This window comes from Abramis brama (genome assembly GCF_963993115.1).
Source record: "Abramis brama genome assembly, chromosome: 15".
Taxonomy (NCBI): Eukaryota; Metazoa; Chordata; class Actinopteri; order Cypriniformes; family Leuciscidae; genus Abramis; species Abramis brama.
In genome coordinates, this window is record NC_139977.1 from 28,550,325 (window position 1) to 28,567,173 (window position 16,849).

Here is a 16,849-nt window from a genome sequence, read left to right on the forward strand (position 1 = left end):
GTTCAGATATATTTAGTAAATTTTGTGTAAAATAAGTGTTAATTATAGTCAGTAATGTTGAATTGCTCTCTGTCAATCGTATTTTATATTATTTTATATTTATACTTTTAAAGTTTGGGGTCAAAGAAATTTTGAAAGAAATTAATACTTTTATTCAACAAGCATGCATTAAATTCATCAAAGGTATACAGTAAATACATAACAAAAGAGTTCTATTTTAAATAAATACTGTTTTTTTTAAAACTTTGTATTCATCAAAGAATCCTGACCAAAAAAGATTATCACGGTTTCCACAAAAATATTGCAACAGTTTTTAACACTGATAATTATAACAAATATTTCTTGAACAGCAAATCAGCATATTAGAATGATTTCTGAATGATCATGTGACACTGAAGACTGGAGTAATGATGCTGAAAATTCAGCTTTTCATCGCAGACATAAATTACCTTTTAAATTATATTAAAATAGAAAACCATTTTTTTTAAATTGTAATAATATTTCACAACATTTCTGTTTTTACTGTATTTTGGGTCAAATGCAGCCTTGGTGAGCATAAGAGACTTCTTTATTAAAAAAATATTACTGAGCCCAAACCTTTGAACAGTACTTTGAATACTTTAATATTATTATAGTATATACTTATAGTAATTATTTATATTATTTATATTGCAACTTTCCTCTGTATATATTGATATTTTCATCAGCCATTAAAACAGACTATGTCGGTCGACATCTGATAGAGATTTAGTGCCCAGATTTGCACTACATTCGTCTATAAAATTAAATATTTTATATAATGTCACATCTCTAGAAGAAACATGAAGCCCTTACAGATATTTATCATGGTAACCATAGATTCCACCAAAGTACCAGTTACTCACTCCATTAGTTTGTACTCCAATAAAATCCTAGTTTTTGCCACCAATGTCCTTAATAAAATAAGTAAAAAATTCATGAAGGAGTGCTCTATTAATTTATCATGGTTTTGCAATTATAACAGGTAAATTTGGCAGAAATCATAGAATCAGGTTGGAGGTCAGATACAGTCAGATACTTCAAAGACTAGTTTCTAAAACCTCAGATGAGCCCAGAATTCATTCAGCGCCTCTGTTTCAGTGTGTGTGTGTGTGTGTAATCTAGGAGAGTAGCACAGATCTTTTATCCTGGAGGGATCTGCAGCATGAGAAGAGCTGAAGGCTCTTTGAAGAGCACACGACAAGAGAGAGACTGAAATGAAGCGTATGGAGTCACTTAAAGATAATTAAGAGAAATTTGAAGAAGTAAAATGCTTGGTTTGTTTATTGACACAGCCATCAAACACTTTATGATCTCTGTATCACTACTGACCATCACATAATTTTACTGCACTCGTCATTCCTTAAAGGTGTACTATGTCATTTTTTATGGTAAAAATTGAATATTGCAGTATTTATTATAAATTATCATCCATGCCCATTGTGTCCTTGGAAATGTTTAATCAAAATAACTTCCCCTCCCTCTTGCAGCGACATCTCTTCTCTTTTCTGATGATGTGTTACTGGCACAAGACATCCTGTCACTCACATGAGATCGACCAATAGCAAACCACAACCATCCAATCAATTCCTGATAGACAAAATCAAGTCCCGCCCTACATTTTTTCTCATTCGAGAAGCCGTCTCACTCACAATATACGTCTCCATAGTACAAAGTACTGCACGTGACATGTGGGAAAAAATATTTTAACAATTCGTTAATAAGTAAATGTGTGCACGATATAATAATTTGTTCCCTCATTTTACTAAATCGCGGCCACATTGTAATAATTAGTTTCCTTGTTGTAGTTAACTAATTAGTACAACATGGCCATTATTTACTAAATCAAGGGAACAAATTATATTGTGCGCACAATTTAGTACAGCGATGGAAAGAATTATTATACTGTGCGCATTGAATTACTTAAAATGAGGGCCACAATTTACTAATACAAGAGAACAAATTCTTAATTCATAGCCATGATATATATATTTTTTTCTTGTATGTCAGGTGTGTGGCTCCGTATAGGATAGAAAAGACGACTTCAATCAAAACTTGTGTCATGGCAATATTAAAACACTGCGGTCAACTGCTGGTTTGACCTATGATGTGAGTTTGGGACAGGATGACCTGAAAGCAAGTGTGCCGCACAAGTCCTGAAAAATGTATAATGTATAGGTCATAAACCTTACCCTCTCCATGTAATCTAATGGGACATGAGACAAAATAAACAATCAAATTACACTACAATTTTTCCAAAGATGGTTTCTGTCACTTTAGGTAGTTTTATCATGCTGACGTCATGATTTACAGCTGAGATTGACAGCTTCACTAAGCGAAGTAGTCACTGAGACACTAACGGGCTTTCGGGAGGAGACGGGAGCTTTATCTTTAATTTCTACATTTCCATAACTGTTTATTTCACACCGACATTATGAGTTGTTCTGCAGTAATCTGTACTTTTTACAGTCTATGCCTGAAAGGGGTGTTTGGGAAACATGTTATTAGTCCGTAGGAGATGTGTGCTATTACACATGTCTATTTTTGTCTGGCAGATAATAAAACCACCTATCAATGTCCTGGAAACCATCACAGTGAGTTTTGCACTCACATTTTCGCAATTCCTTATTTGCAGTTATTGGTGCAGAACTTACACACATCATCTTTAATATTCAATCTGAAGCCAGCTGTTAGGTAAGGTGTGAAGAGTGACAGTAAATTCTACGTCATAGATTTAGCTAATTGTATAAGATTTTTGTGGACTTAATACTCAGGCTTTAGCTGCTATGTTTGTGTGTGTGTGTGCCTGGTAAACCCTATTATGGGGACCAAATATCCCCACAAGGATAGTAATACCAGAAACTGTATTAATAACCATGAGGAAAGCAGCTTATAAATCATACTAAGTGATGTTTTTTAAAAATGTAAAAATGCAGAAAGTTTTCTGTGATGGTATAGGTTTAGGGGTAGGGTTCGTGTAGGGAGATAGAATATTCAGTTATACAGTATAAAAATCATTATGTCTATGGACTGTCCTCATAATGATAGGAAGACCAGTGTGTGTTTAGTCACAGGAATAGAAGCTCTTGACTGTAGATGACCTCTCAACGGGGCAAAATTAACATAAAACAGGCAGATGACCAAAGCTAATTTATGCTCTCCCATTTACAAAAGAGTGAAAGAGAGAAGCAGTTTTCTCAAGTAAATCGATTTTATTTTTACAATCAAAACAAAGAAATTCAGTGTTGCAGTGTATCTAAATATTAACACTCATTTCTTTATTCTTCTTGCAACATGAAATGTGCATTACATAGGGTAGCATTTATAAACTCTAAAAAATGGTGGGTTGTTTCAACCCATGGTTGGGTCAAACATGGACAAACCCAACCGTTGGTTGAAATGTTTTAATTACCCAACGGTTGGGTTAGTATATATTTTACCCAACCATGGGTTGAAACAACCCACAATTTTTTAGAGTGTAGTGATTTTGATCTGTAATTAGCCTATGAAGGCTTTTTGTACATGTGTGTTTGTGTGTGAGTGTGAGTGTGTGATTCCTGCTGAGAGGCTTATGTGTAGTGTTAAAGTGGATGACGCAGGAAGCTTTGAGCCACCTGCTCTCTGTCATTGCAACAATGCTGCCTTACCATTTGGACAACGCTATAAAAAACAACCTTTTACTTTTTTGACAATCTACATCATATCCGTCGACTGCTGTTAGAAGTGTTAGGAGCTCTGGTTAAAAACCATCCTCTAATCAGCTGGATAACACAGTTGGATTGGAGTTCATGCCGATCAGGATGGCTACATCTGTCAATTCAACCTGTGAAACATTATTTCTTCGGTGGACTGACATTGTTTCTCTTATCTAGTTTGCGTAAATGGTTGTACTGGTGGACATTCAAGCACGTGTGCAAACAATGTATGATTAAAAACAGGCTAGGCATGCCAGAATGTTGCTTCAGGGCTCTGAGATGGTAAAACCGGATACATTATTCAATTTGTTGCCTTTTGTAACCTCATTTCAACAAAACGTACCTGTTTTTCTTAATCTCTCCCAGGTGTCTGCTGCAGAAGAGCGTTTAGGGCCGATGCGACTGACCCAGGAGCCCATTCAGGTAGAGTCCTAATGTTTAATCATTGTGTGTCTGCTGGAAAATTAATGCCTGTGTATTCAAAAGTTTGGAGTCAGTAAGTTTTTGAAAGAAGTCTCCTAAGTAATGCTCATTAAGGCTGCATTTATGTGATCAAAAATAGAGTAAAAACAGTAATATTACAGTAATATATAGATATTATTATAATTTAAAAGAGCTATTTTCTAATATAATATATTTTAAAATTTATTCCTGTGATGCAGAGCTGAATTTTCAGCATCATTCCTCCAGTCTTCAGCATAACATGATCCTTCAGAAATCATTCTAATATGCTGATTTTCTGCTCAAGAAATTAGTATCAATGTTGAAACCGGTTGTGCTGCTTAATATTGTTGTGGAAACCATGACACTTTTTTCAGGATTCTTTGATGAATAGAAATTTCACAACAGTGAAATCTTTTGTAACTTTATGAATGTCTTTACTGTCACTTTTGATCAATTTAATGTGTCCTTGCTAAATAAAAGTATTAATTTCTCAACAAAAAAAAACTTACTCAAACTTTTGAATGGAAGGATATTTATTGCCTTTTTTAAGTCTAGATCAGGGGTTCTCAAAGTGGGGTTTGTGACCCATTGAAGTTTGGTTCAACTTGAAGAAATTATAACAGAAATATATTATTGTACAGCAGAATGTACTTCTCACCATAATAATAATAGTAATACATAATAATAGTAATACAATTATTAAAGCTTCATTTTTTTAAAGGAAAAATTAAAAAATTTCTTCCATGTTTTAGTTTTAACAGGAAACCTCTGTTGTGCAACCCTTTGCTAAAAAATAAATAAAAGGAATTGTTACATTTTCACTTGATTACATTTTAAAAGATTAGCCTTAATTTCATTACCGCCTTTTTTGATGATAAATTTATATTAAAATGAAAAATTAAACATTTCATAGGGCCCTGTTATTGTAAACATTTAAAAAAAAATAAAAAAAGTTTTATGAATTCAATTGATTAGACATGCTTCTTGATTATTACAATTAAATTAAGTTTAATTAAATTAAGTTAAATTTAAATTTCATATGACCCTAAACATGTAATTTTTGTTAGACTTTTAATAAATTGTTGATAAATCGTATATGCTGTATAGTTTGAATTAATTAGGCATGCTTTATGATTACGAGAGCACAAACTGTAGCAAGCATTTGCTAAATCACTGTAATAATTATGAGGGGATCCCTGCGCCCAACTCCTGGCTTTGATCTGGTTAATGATCTGGGATGGGTAACAAAAGGTGCATGTTTAATTGGTTAATTGCTGAGTCTGAATCCATGTGGGGGTTACTAAACCTCAGTTTGCTTTAAGTGAATGATCAAATGCTTTAAATGAAAAGGATGTGCTTTGACTTTATTTAAATTAACCACCAAATTTTGACCAATTTAAAATTCGGCATTGGCCGATAATCTTGTCAGCTTGGCGAGCATCAGAAGTGTTATATCCTCCTTGTTTCGAGGCAAAATCTGTCGGCCTTGTCAGTGGATAAAAACATTTTTAAAATGTGAATATTGTATATTGAGTAAAATAATTTTTGATTTCAGCTATTTGTTTGCACTCTCTAAATGTCTGCACTACCCATTAAAACACAAACAAATTAGACAACCGCTATAATATACACAGTTTCTAGCAATCTTTCCATTATTCCAGGTTAGCATAGTTTTGCAGTGCAATCCGCACTTTATTTTCAAGTTTATGAGTTTATAGGATTAAAAAGCATAATTGCAGGTCACTGTGGAACCATGTAGAAATGTACCGCACACACTGCAGCTAAATTTGATTGTCAAATCACCTTTTTGTGCTTAATCCTGTTCTGTACACACAAAGTTCAGTAATTTATGGAAGGGACAACTGCATTCTACAACTGGATTAACTCTTGAAAAATGCAGGTTGTGACAACCGCATTTACAAAAACTCTCTGCAGTGTTTACGGAACTGAACTGAACAACTAGTTGCTAATAATGACATATTTAAACATGTATCAGAGATATTTCTCCCTTTTGTATGCACAGTGCAAGGAATCACAGGGAAAGAGGTACAAGCCTTGACTCATTCGTATTGCCAGGTCTTGCTAGAAAAAAAACAGCAAACAAGAACAAGCCCATACTAAACCGAAATAAGTCCAAATGTTTCATATTGAAAATAATAGGCTACCAAAATATTGCGAACCCTACCTGCCCACTTAAAAAACTCCATAACAAGCCCAAAAACACCTCTATCAGCAGTAGTTGTAAAACTGTAGAACATAACGAGTTAAGTTATGCCTTAACTCAACCCTTTGGTCAAAAATAGTGGATACCAAAGATGCAGGACATCATAGCATTGCTAATATGTTACCATGGTGTTAATCATAGCAATTTCGTGCTATGTTCTTAACATGGGCTCATGACCTCTGGGATAATCTTGAGATGTCTCAGAGGATTGACAGAGAGATTATCCTTGGGGTTTGTGTGTGTGTGTGTGTGTGTGTGTGTGCGCGTGTGAGTGTATATGCGTATACATGTGTGTGTGCGCGTGTGTGTGTGTCTGTGCGTGTGTGTGCGCGCGCATGTGTGTGTCTGTGTGTGTGTATTGGTGTGTAGTATTAGTGGGAATTATGGTTATAAAAGTGGAACTAAAAAGCGAAAGTTTATGTAATGTGTTAACCTAATGACCTAATAAATTGTGGCTGTTTATGTAATCTGTTTATGTAAAGTCAGATTCAGCTGATGTAACTATGGAAATCAATCAAGATTGATTTTACAAATGAATCACCTGTCATTCTTTTTTTTAGGGTCTTCTGAAATTAAATTGACTTTAAAAACGAATCCAGCCAGTTACACACTAAGTTCCAGTGTTATTTTAATATCGTTGATATACTATTATCGTTTTTGTTAATAATTAGAATTTTATTTTTATATTTTCTGTTTTTAGTTAAATATTAGTCATTTTGTTGAGTGATTTTGTCAATTTTATTAGTTTTTTATTGTTTTTATTTTTTAAATATGGCTATATATAGTTTTTATTAATTTTATCCATGAGTTTTGCTTAATTTAGTTTCAGTTATTTTAGTTCTTCAAGTTAAACTAAATGAAAATGAGAAATGTTGCTTTGGCAACAACCTGAAATTAAAACAAAATATATATATATTTCCCAGTTAACATTTATTTTGTTTCAAGTAACAAAAATGTTTACATTATTATTATTATTAATATTATTATTATTATTATTATTATTATTATTAGACAAGCTATCTGTAATTCCCCTCAAATTCACTCTAGTGATGTCTAAACTTCTCTCTTCTGTATTTTAGAAAGCATTTGGTCTGATGTGAACATGTGCAGATTTCTAGTTGTTTCTAGTGACGCTTAATCTGCTCTATTTCATACACCAAATAGCATTTTCATTTGATTTGAACAGTTGCACATATACAGAAGATTTACCAAATCCGACGTCACAGCGTTACAGGTTACAGAAATGTATTACCTAGATTTGGTGTAAGATCTCATATAAGTCAGGGGTCTGGGAGGCTATATAAGTAACAAAGAAGTAAAATTGTATTTATATGTTAATTATATAAAAACAAATTAGAAAACAAACAAAACAGAAAAGATAAGATAAGATGCGTTATTTAAGCCGGGGACACACTCAACAACTGTAAGGCCGATTATGAATGTAATTTGATACTTCTGATCAGAGAGAGTTGCGTTCGGTCGGTGTTCACAGTCGGTGTTTAAAATCTGCTCCAGTCATTGGAAACAGTCTGTAAGTGTGTTCAGTTCGGTCTTAGAATGTTTCAGCTAGTTGTTAAGTGTGTCCACAGCATTGGAAAAGAGCATATGGCAAACATGGTGTTCGTGAGGCCGACGGTTAAGTAGAGATGCACTGAAAGAGGTTTGAGTTATTAAATACATTGCAAAGCAAATTCTTCTCATCCAAGACCCATGACTGGATACATTTTTTTGTCTAATACAATTATTTGAGTAGTGTAAATTTAATTAAAATGTGGAGTGTGTATATGGCTACGTTCACACTGTGGTTTTGGGATTGACAACTGCATTTACTTACAGGTGTGAGTCTTAAAATGTCCCGTTCAAACAGCAACTTAAAGTAGCATCTCGAATACTGTCTGTATGAACGTGCAACAGGAGTCAAGCCCGTATTCATAGCGAATTGAAGTTGTTTAAATAAAGAAATATTTCCAGCACATAGATGATTATTAAAAAAAAACTGGTTTGATCATCATAGACGAGTCATATCCTCTGTGTTTGAGTGCAATGTTTGGATAGCATTATACTGTAGACAATAATGGGTGGTGATCTAATGCAAAATTAAACAAGATCAGTCATTAAATCAGTCCAGTGATTCCTCTGTCAGTAACTTGAGCTGCGTGAATCTCATGTCTAGCAACACCGGCAGCGCTGACAATCGCATCTCTCAGATAACGTTTATTGTTAAGTTCAACTAAATTAGTTGAATTTTCTTCTCAAAACTGGCATCCTTCTATTGACAATAATGCTAATCGGAGCAGGATGTGACGACACGATGACTATGATAAAGGTCTATAGTCCAATCGAGCCGCCAGTTCATTCGTCAAATCTTCATTAAACGACAGCAGCTTATATATGTTATATGTGCGTAGAGACTGAGCATTTCAGTCGTGCGTAGAACACAAAACTGACAGAAGCAGCTCTGGTGGAGAACAGTGACTGTAACTAAAACCTTCAGATGAAACATCGCTGTAAGTTACCGAAAGCGAAGCCACACACGAAAACCCACAACACACGGTAGACCACATGGTCACGTGACAGACAACTAGTTGTCCAGTCCGGTTCTGTTCACACAGCGCGGGTTATCCGAGAATGCGGTTGAGAGTCCTGAAAATGTATGGGTGTGAGTTTGGATATAGAGTGTGGTTGTTACTGTCGTAAATAACCGAAACGAATGTAATAGAATGGGATAGTTCACCCAGAAATGAAAATTCTGTCATCATTTACTCATCCTTGACTCATCCCAAACCTGTATGAGTTTCTTTGTTCTGCTGAACACAAAAGAAGATATTTCAGAGAATGCTGGTAATCAAACAGTTGACTATAACCATTGACTTCCATAATAGGAAACAAAAAATAAGTCAATGGTTATAGTCAACTGTTTGATTACCAGCATTCTCTGAAATATCTTCTTTTGTGTTCAGCAGAACAAAGAAACTCATGCAGGTTTGGAACAACATAAGGATGAGTAAATGATGACAAAATTTTTATTTTTGGGTGAACTATCCCTTTAACTGTGACAGGATGATTGACAGGCCAATTTATGGTGACAGAAAGCATGTAGACAATGTGACAGAATGCAAATGGTAATATGTCCCAAAGCTTGGCTATTCTTTTACTACACACTTTTTCTTCACAATAAGAGTACATACTTTTAGAGCAAAGCATAAGTAGGTGAATTGGGACGCGGCAATAGTGTGTGAGCGGGTGAGGTCAGTTCGCCCCCTGTAGGTGCACATGCGCCGCTGCACGGTGGGCCTCCAGAGTGAGGTAGCGGCGACAGAGGCGTCCTGAACGACCTGGGCCATGTGGAATTTCACATTGCAGCTCCATGGTTACACAACGCTCAACAGGATGAAAGACTGTTGACCTTTCACATGCAACCAACAACAGCACCTCTCTCTCTCTCTTTCTCTCCATCTCTCTCTCGCTCAGGTGTTACTGGTCTTCGCTAAAGAGGACAGTCAGAGCGATGCTTTCTGCTGGGCGTGTGAGCGTGCGGGGTTCAGGTGTAACATCGCACGAACACCTGAGTCTGCGGTGGAGTGTTTCTTGGATAAACACCACGAGATCGTCATCATTGATGGGCGGCACTCACGGTACTTTGAGGCTGATGCCGTCTGCAGGTGGGTCCAACAAACCATCAATCATCTGTCTCACGCTCAGTTTTGTTCATCTCTTTTACACGTTTACATGGACATTGATTATGATTCATTTGAGTATATTTTAGTTACAATGTACATTTTGCCTACACTACTGTTCTAAATTTTGGGTCAATATGATTTTCTTTTTCAAAGAAATGAATACTTTTATTCAGCAATATTGCATTAAATTGATCAAAAGTTACAGTAAAGACATTTATAATGTTAGAAAAGATTTATTTCAAATGCTGTTATTTTGAACTTTCTATTCATCAAATAATGCTGAAACAATGTATCCTTGTTTCCTCAAAAATATTAAGCAGCACAACTGTTGATAATTATTGATAATATTTTCATAATAATTATTGATAATAATAAACAACATTGATAAAAATCTATTGAGCAGCAAATCATCATATTAGAATGATTTCTGAAGGATCATGTGACTCTGAAGACTGGAGTAATGATGCTGAAAATTCAGCTTTTCCATCACAGGAATAAATTGCATTTTAAAATATATTTAAATAGAAAATAGCTCTTTTCAATTGTAATAATATTTCACAATATTATTGTTTTTACTGTATTTTTGATCAAATAAATGCAGCCTTGATAAGCATAAAGAAACTTCTTTCATAAAAAATCTTACAGGCCCCAGATTTTTTTAACCGATGTGTGTGAAAAAATTGGCCTGCAACGACATGCTTTTGCTTCACTAAAAAAATCTGTTTATTCGATTTAATTATTTGTGGATCTTTAAGAACTCTTTAAGACCAGTTAATTTGAATTTGATTGGTGGTGGGTGTTAATTCCTGCACAGAGGTTTAAATGCATCTGCACGCACACACTCACATATTCAAAGCTGGCAACTCTCTACCAAATCTAGTTGTTGCCAAATCACTTTTTTTCCCAGTGGACGTTTGAGTGTGTGAGGGAGTATTTTGGAGTTGTGTGTGTGCAAGAGAGAGGGAAATATGTACAAGATGCTTGATTTCACTGTTGTATTAGTCATGATGGAATCAGAAAATATAAAAACCTACTTTTTTATTATTGTGTGTGTTTTTAAACAGGATGATCCGAGCGGCTAAGCATTCTGAACACACTGTTATTTTGGCAGTGATGCCACAAATGTAAGGTTTACCTCAGAACACTTTTGGATCTATTATCCATGTGTTACAGATGTCCATCATGTTCCTCCTACTGATCTTTCTCTCTCTCTCACACAGTCCCTCAGATCAGGAGGAACCATCTGTCCTTCCTCTTCTCTCTGCTGGCTTCTCCAGAGTGAGTATTTTACTCTAAAGGCGGAGCCTCAGAGCACATCTACCTATTACATAATCGCCATGGACAAATGTTATTTCAAAGGTGTTAACTGGCCGGAGCAAACTTTTACGGAAAGTTCACTTTGGCAAGCTGTTTTGAACTCTAGAAACTAACTTAATTTTGTTCGAAATTGTGTCACACCAGTTTGTTCTTCGGTTTCGCTTGAAGTATGTTGGGGCCTTAAAACAGGGATTTCTGCTCTTCTACATGGGCGGGACAAGCAGGGGGGGGGGGGGGGGGGGGGGTATGTCCTGTTCAGGCTAATATGGTCTTAAAGGACTGTCATGAGTTTAATATCAGTTACATTTTATCGGGAGCATTTTTATTGTTGATTACCACAGGGTTTTTTTTTATTTGCCCCTTTTTTTAAAATATTAAAATTAATTATTGTAAACTGTAAACATTTTAGTAATTGTAATTGTAGTTTGCTTCATGTACATAACATTCCTTTCTTGTATATCATTGCTCATGGTCATAATTTAGATATAGTTTTGCTCAGACAAAGTTATTAAAGGGATAGTTCACCAAAAAAAAAAAAATTCTGTCATTAATTACTCACCATCATGTCGTTTAAACCCGTAAGACTTTCGTTCATCTTTGGAACACAGATGAAGATCTTTCTGATGGAATCTAAGAGATTTCTGTCCCTCCATTGAAAGCTATGCAACTACCACTTTGATGCTTCATAAAGTTCATAAAGAGATCGTAAAACTAATCCATATGAATTTAGTGGTTTAATCCAAATTTTCTGAAGAGACACAATCGCTTTATATGATGAACAGATTTAATTTATATACAGATTTAACTTTTAATCACATATAAACATTCATCAGCACACATCAGGTGTGGTAAACAGAAGCTCAAGCATGTTGCTCAGCGTGCGAGAACCAGTGAGGTTCATTCTCGTGTTACGCAGCACGTTTGAGCTTCAGCAAGAACCAATGAGGTTCATTCTCGTGTTACGCAGCACGTTTGAGCTTCTGCACGAACCAATGAGGTTCATTCTCATGTTACGCAACAAGTTTGAGCTTCTGCACGAACCAATGAGGTTCATTCTCGTGTTACGCAACACGTTTGAGCTTCAGCAAGAGATTTGTTCTCGTGCGTCAAGCAGATTCAGTTGAGCTTCTGTTTATGTTCACTGATCAATGTCTATATGTGAATAAATGCCTAAATTCAATCTGTTCATTGTATAAAGCGATCAAGTCTCTTCAGAAAATTTGGACTAAATCGCTCAATTCATATGGATTAGTTTTTTACGATCTCTTTATGAACCTTTTGAAGTGGTCAAAGTGGTAGTTGCGTAGCTGTCAATGGAGGGACAGAAATCCCTCAGATTTAATCAAAAATATCTTCATTTGTGTTCTGAAGATGAACGGAAGTCTTACGGTTTGGAACGTCATGAGGGTGAGTAATTAATGACAGAATTTGTATTATTGGGTGAACTTTAAGTGATTCTATTACACTACACTCACAAGTAGCAATGCATTTCAACACTCATCTCAGTTCAATGTCGTGTCCCATAGACTTCCCAGATGTTCCTCAATATAAATACCCAGAGCAGATAAGTTTGTTTACTGATCCCAGCCGGAAAAAACTTGACTCAACTTTATCAGGCAGTAGAAAATAGGACAGCATGCATACTGTATGATATATGCAGTGCTGTATGAGACTATGAACTATATGCCTCTCTCTCTTTCAGAGGTACCTGGAGAACAGCAGTGTGTCGGCCTGTTATAATGAGTTAATCCAGTTGGAACATGGAGAGGTTCGAGCTCAGTTCAAACTAAGGTAAGTCTCAAGCATGAGCTTCAATTCCAGAACCAGAAGCTGGTGTAAAATATATATAATATTTGTTTGTGTTTCTGTTGTTGCAGGGCTTGTAACTCTGTGTTTACCGCGTTAGAACAGTGTCAGGAAGCCGTGGAGATCAGCAGTGAAGATCATGTCATTCAAGTGAGTTTTGGTATCCAAACAGATCATCCCACAGGGCTTTGGTCACATTTAAGCAGGCTCTTTTTGTTCAAATCAACATCCTTACAAGGGCCACCCTCTGGAGCAAATCCAGTAGAGTGAGAGAACAGTGAATGGCCTAAAACTAAAGTGAACCCGCGTCATTTTTGACAGCAAGATTTTCATGTATTTGATTTTGATGTTTTGTAAATCCAAAATGATTTAGTGTAATGTTGTAAACAATCATAAAATGTTGCTTCTGATTAATTGTCATAACATTTATTAATTAACAGAATTAATAATAATTTTTATTTGTTGTTTATGTCACTTACAGTTGCAGATTAATAAACTTTTACCTTAAGAAGAAGACTTTTATTCAACTTTGAAACATAATTCAAATATATTATTTTCTTTTGTAAACAAACAAATATTAACAGGGTAAAATAAATGAATATTAATATTTTAAATATTAAAGCATCTTAAGTATTTCTAGTCTAAGTATAGTCTAAAGTATAAATAGTAAAAGTAAAGTCTAAAGTATATTTAGACTTTTTACAAATATTTTCTAAAATAAGAATACAATATAATACACATAATGTTTTCCCCTTTCTCTAATGCATACTTGTTGATATGCAGGTGTTTTTATTGTTCTGTGTATTTTTAGTATGTAAATCCAGCGTTTGAAAAGATGATGGGCTATCACAGAGGTGAAGTGATTGGGAAGGAGTTGACTGAACTACCTAAGAGTGACAAGAACAGCGCCGACCTGCTGGACACCATCAACACCTGCATCAAGAAAGGAAAGGTCAGCCGGCCATAGCACATTGATTTATGAGGGTCATCATAATATTAGATCATATTTGACTTTAGCAATGTGCAACTTTTTATAACCCTTACAATAATTATCATTTATTCAATTATTAGCTGTTTTTTAAGTATGTTTGTGTTTGCTTGCTTAGGAATGGCAGGGGATCTATTTCTCACGGAGGAAGTCAGGGGACAGTATTCAGCAATATGTCAGAATCACTCCTGTGATTGGCCAAGGAGGGTAAGTCACATGATCATAAAAAAGTTATTCAAATTGTAATTAATTATAATTTTTAATATTTAATTAAAATTAAATGTTATATTTTGTAATTTAATTGAAAATGTTTATTTGGTAATAAATGAATTTAACAAATATTTGTATTTAAAAAAAAAAAGATAGTTAAAAAAAAATATATATATAATCAATTATTTAGTATTTATTAATTCAATTATTTAAATATTTAGCTTTTGTTTTTATAAATTAAATATTTAATATTATAAATTATATATTATTTTTGTGTTCTAAATAAATGGTAGATGGCAGCAATAAAGGTATGTACAAATCAGTTACAATAAATAAGTCAATTGTTTCCTTATCTTCTAGAAAAATTCGCCATTTTGTGTCCATCAAGAGGCCTTACAGTGACAACCACAGACAGGTACATTTCTTATCTACTTTCCCATGTGATATTTTCATTAAGATTCTGATTAATCAGTGAGTATCCAATACATATTGACCAAGCTAGTAATTGAGCTCCCAAATTAGCATCAAAACTTTAAGTGTGCAAGCTCATGGGAATGGCAGTGGGCAGAAATGTTAGCTACGCTAAACCATCCATCCTGACAGACCAGTGTCAGAGAGCCAGACAGGCGTCAGAGTTATTAATAACCCTCCACAGGCTCAAGTCTAAACCCTGCTGTTAGTTCTAGCATTAGGTGGAGCTGCTGATCAGAAAGGCCCGTGAGAAACAGACACACTGACGCGTGTGTGAAATAGCTGTAGCTTTACTCACTGGTGTTAGTATTACCATTCACACACTCGCTCGCGTCTGTCTTGTTACAAGCCATACAAAAATCTACCATGGTAACTAACCCTAGTTTCTGTCAAAATGCAGTGGATAGTAGACTAGACTAGAATCAAATCTTCATTGCCATCCAACTGGGTCAGTGGAAGCTTTTGTTAAGTAGCTTTCATGAGGCATTTAGCAAGTGTTTTTGTCTTGTTATTCAACAAAAATATCTTAACTTCCTTAACACAAGATACATTTATTTAAAAAGCAAAAATAATATGGCTTGTTTTCAGAGAATATAATTAGAATTTATTTACTTTTTTTTCTTATCGTAAGCATAAACCCCACACAATTTTGTTAAAAGGATATTTAAAACAAGGAAAAACAATATCTACACCACCGTTCAAATGTTTGGGGTCTGTACATTGTTACAGTACAACAGTACATAACTGTTTTCAACATTAATAATAATAAGAAATGTTTTTTGAGCAGCAAATCTAATGCTAATGATTTCTGAAAGATCATGTGACACTGAAGACTGGAGTAATGATGCTGAAAATTCAACTTAACATCACAGGAATATATTACATTTTTAAATATATTCAAATAGAAAACAGTTATTTTAAATTGTAATATTCACACTATTACTGTATTTTTAATCAAATAAATTTGTCTTCGGTGAGCATAAGAGACTTCTTTCAAAAATATAAAAAATGTAAAGAATCTTACTGACACCACATTTTTGAATGGTATTCTCTGAAAACAAGTTCAGTCAGGACCACTATCGTCAAATACGATTGACAATTAGCATACAGTTTGGATTGGCGGTATGGTTCCGTTCTGGGTGAGAACTCCCTGCGCATCCATGCAGCCTAGCATGGATAAGAGCAGGGAGAGCAGTGATAACCCCCCTTAGGGTGAACAGAACAGAACCAACATGAATGTATGCAAATATATTTAATTCAAGATTTAAAGTACGACATAATTCGAGAATTTAGTCTGATTCAAGGGGAATCAGAATGCCAAATCCTGACTGACGAGAGGAAGAGCTGGGGATGGAGGAGGGTAATTAGCTCCTGAGAAACGCGATAGCTGCTGATAATACTGAAGGAGCTTATATATGTATACAGTGATAGGCGTCGTATTCCTATTGGTAGATGTGGATCAGATGAGAGTCAGCTGATACGAGCTTGACTAACGTGACCTGCCAGAACTGACGTTACGCTTGATTTTTAATATCTGCAAGTTTTCTCCGATATTTTTCTTAGAAAATTTAACTGGAAAACATGACAGAGATATTAAGAAATGTATGAAATTAAATGCACATTACAAAGTTCTTCTGGATTAACCGAGATGAAAGTAATGCAGTAATTATCAGAGCAGAGGGCATGTAGTAAATCTTCTCCTGTGGTGCAGTGAGGGTGTTTGTCGTGTAACCTGTGGTCTCGGTTTATCAGATTTTGTGACCTCATCCTTCAGGACGATGTAACTAGGTTCTTTAATCCTCTTACCTACATGGCATCTATTTTTGAGTGTGTGTTTGTGCACGTATATGAGTGTGAAAGTATATGTAATATTCTCTTTCTGCCAGTAGCATGTAACTTTTACTAAAGCGCAACCATCACACTGCATAGATTCATTTTTGGCGATGCTCTCTAATCTCTAACCTAAGACTGAAAATCCTGTTTCTTTCATTCAAAA

The 16,849-nt window shown here is 34.9% G+C and overlaps 1 protein-coding gene across 3 annotated transcripts in view; it reads left to right on the top strand.

The window, feature by feature from the left end:
* The window catches only part of pde8b (phosphodiesterase 8B), a 64,214-nt gene that overhangs the window by 23,069 nt on the left and 24,296 nt on the right, over positions 1–16,849 (top strand). For all 3 annotated transcript variants that reach the window (XM_084136742.1, XM_084136740.1, XM_084136741.1), the window contains exons 2-10: positions 4,080–4,136; positions 9,853–10,043; positions 11,126–11,185; positions 11,282–11,339; positions 13,081–13,169; positions 13,256–13,334; positions 13,996–14,136; positions 14,291–14,379; positions 14,743–14,797. In XM_084136742.1, the coding sequence (XP_083992868.1) occupies positions 4,080–4,136; positions 9,853–10,043; positions 11,126–11,185; positions 11,282–11,339; positions 13,081–13,169; positions 13,256–13,334; positions 13,996–14,136; positions 14,291–14,379; positions 14,743–14,797 (819 nt within the window). The remainder of the gene's footprint in view (positions 1–4,079; positions 4,137–9,852; positions 10,044–11,125; positions 11,186–11,281; positions 11,340–13,080; positions 13,170–13,255; positions 13,335–13,995; positions 14,137–14,290; positions 14,380–14,742; positions 14,798–16,849) is intronic.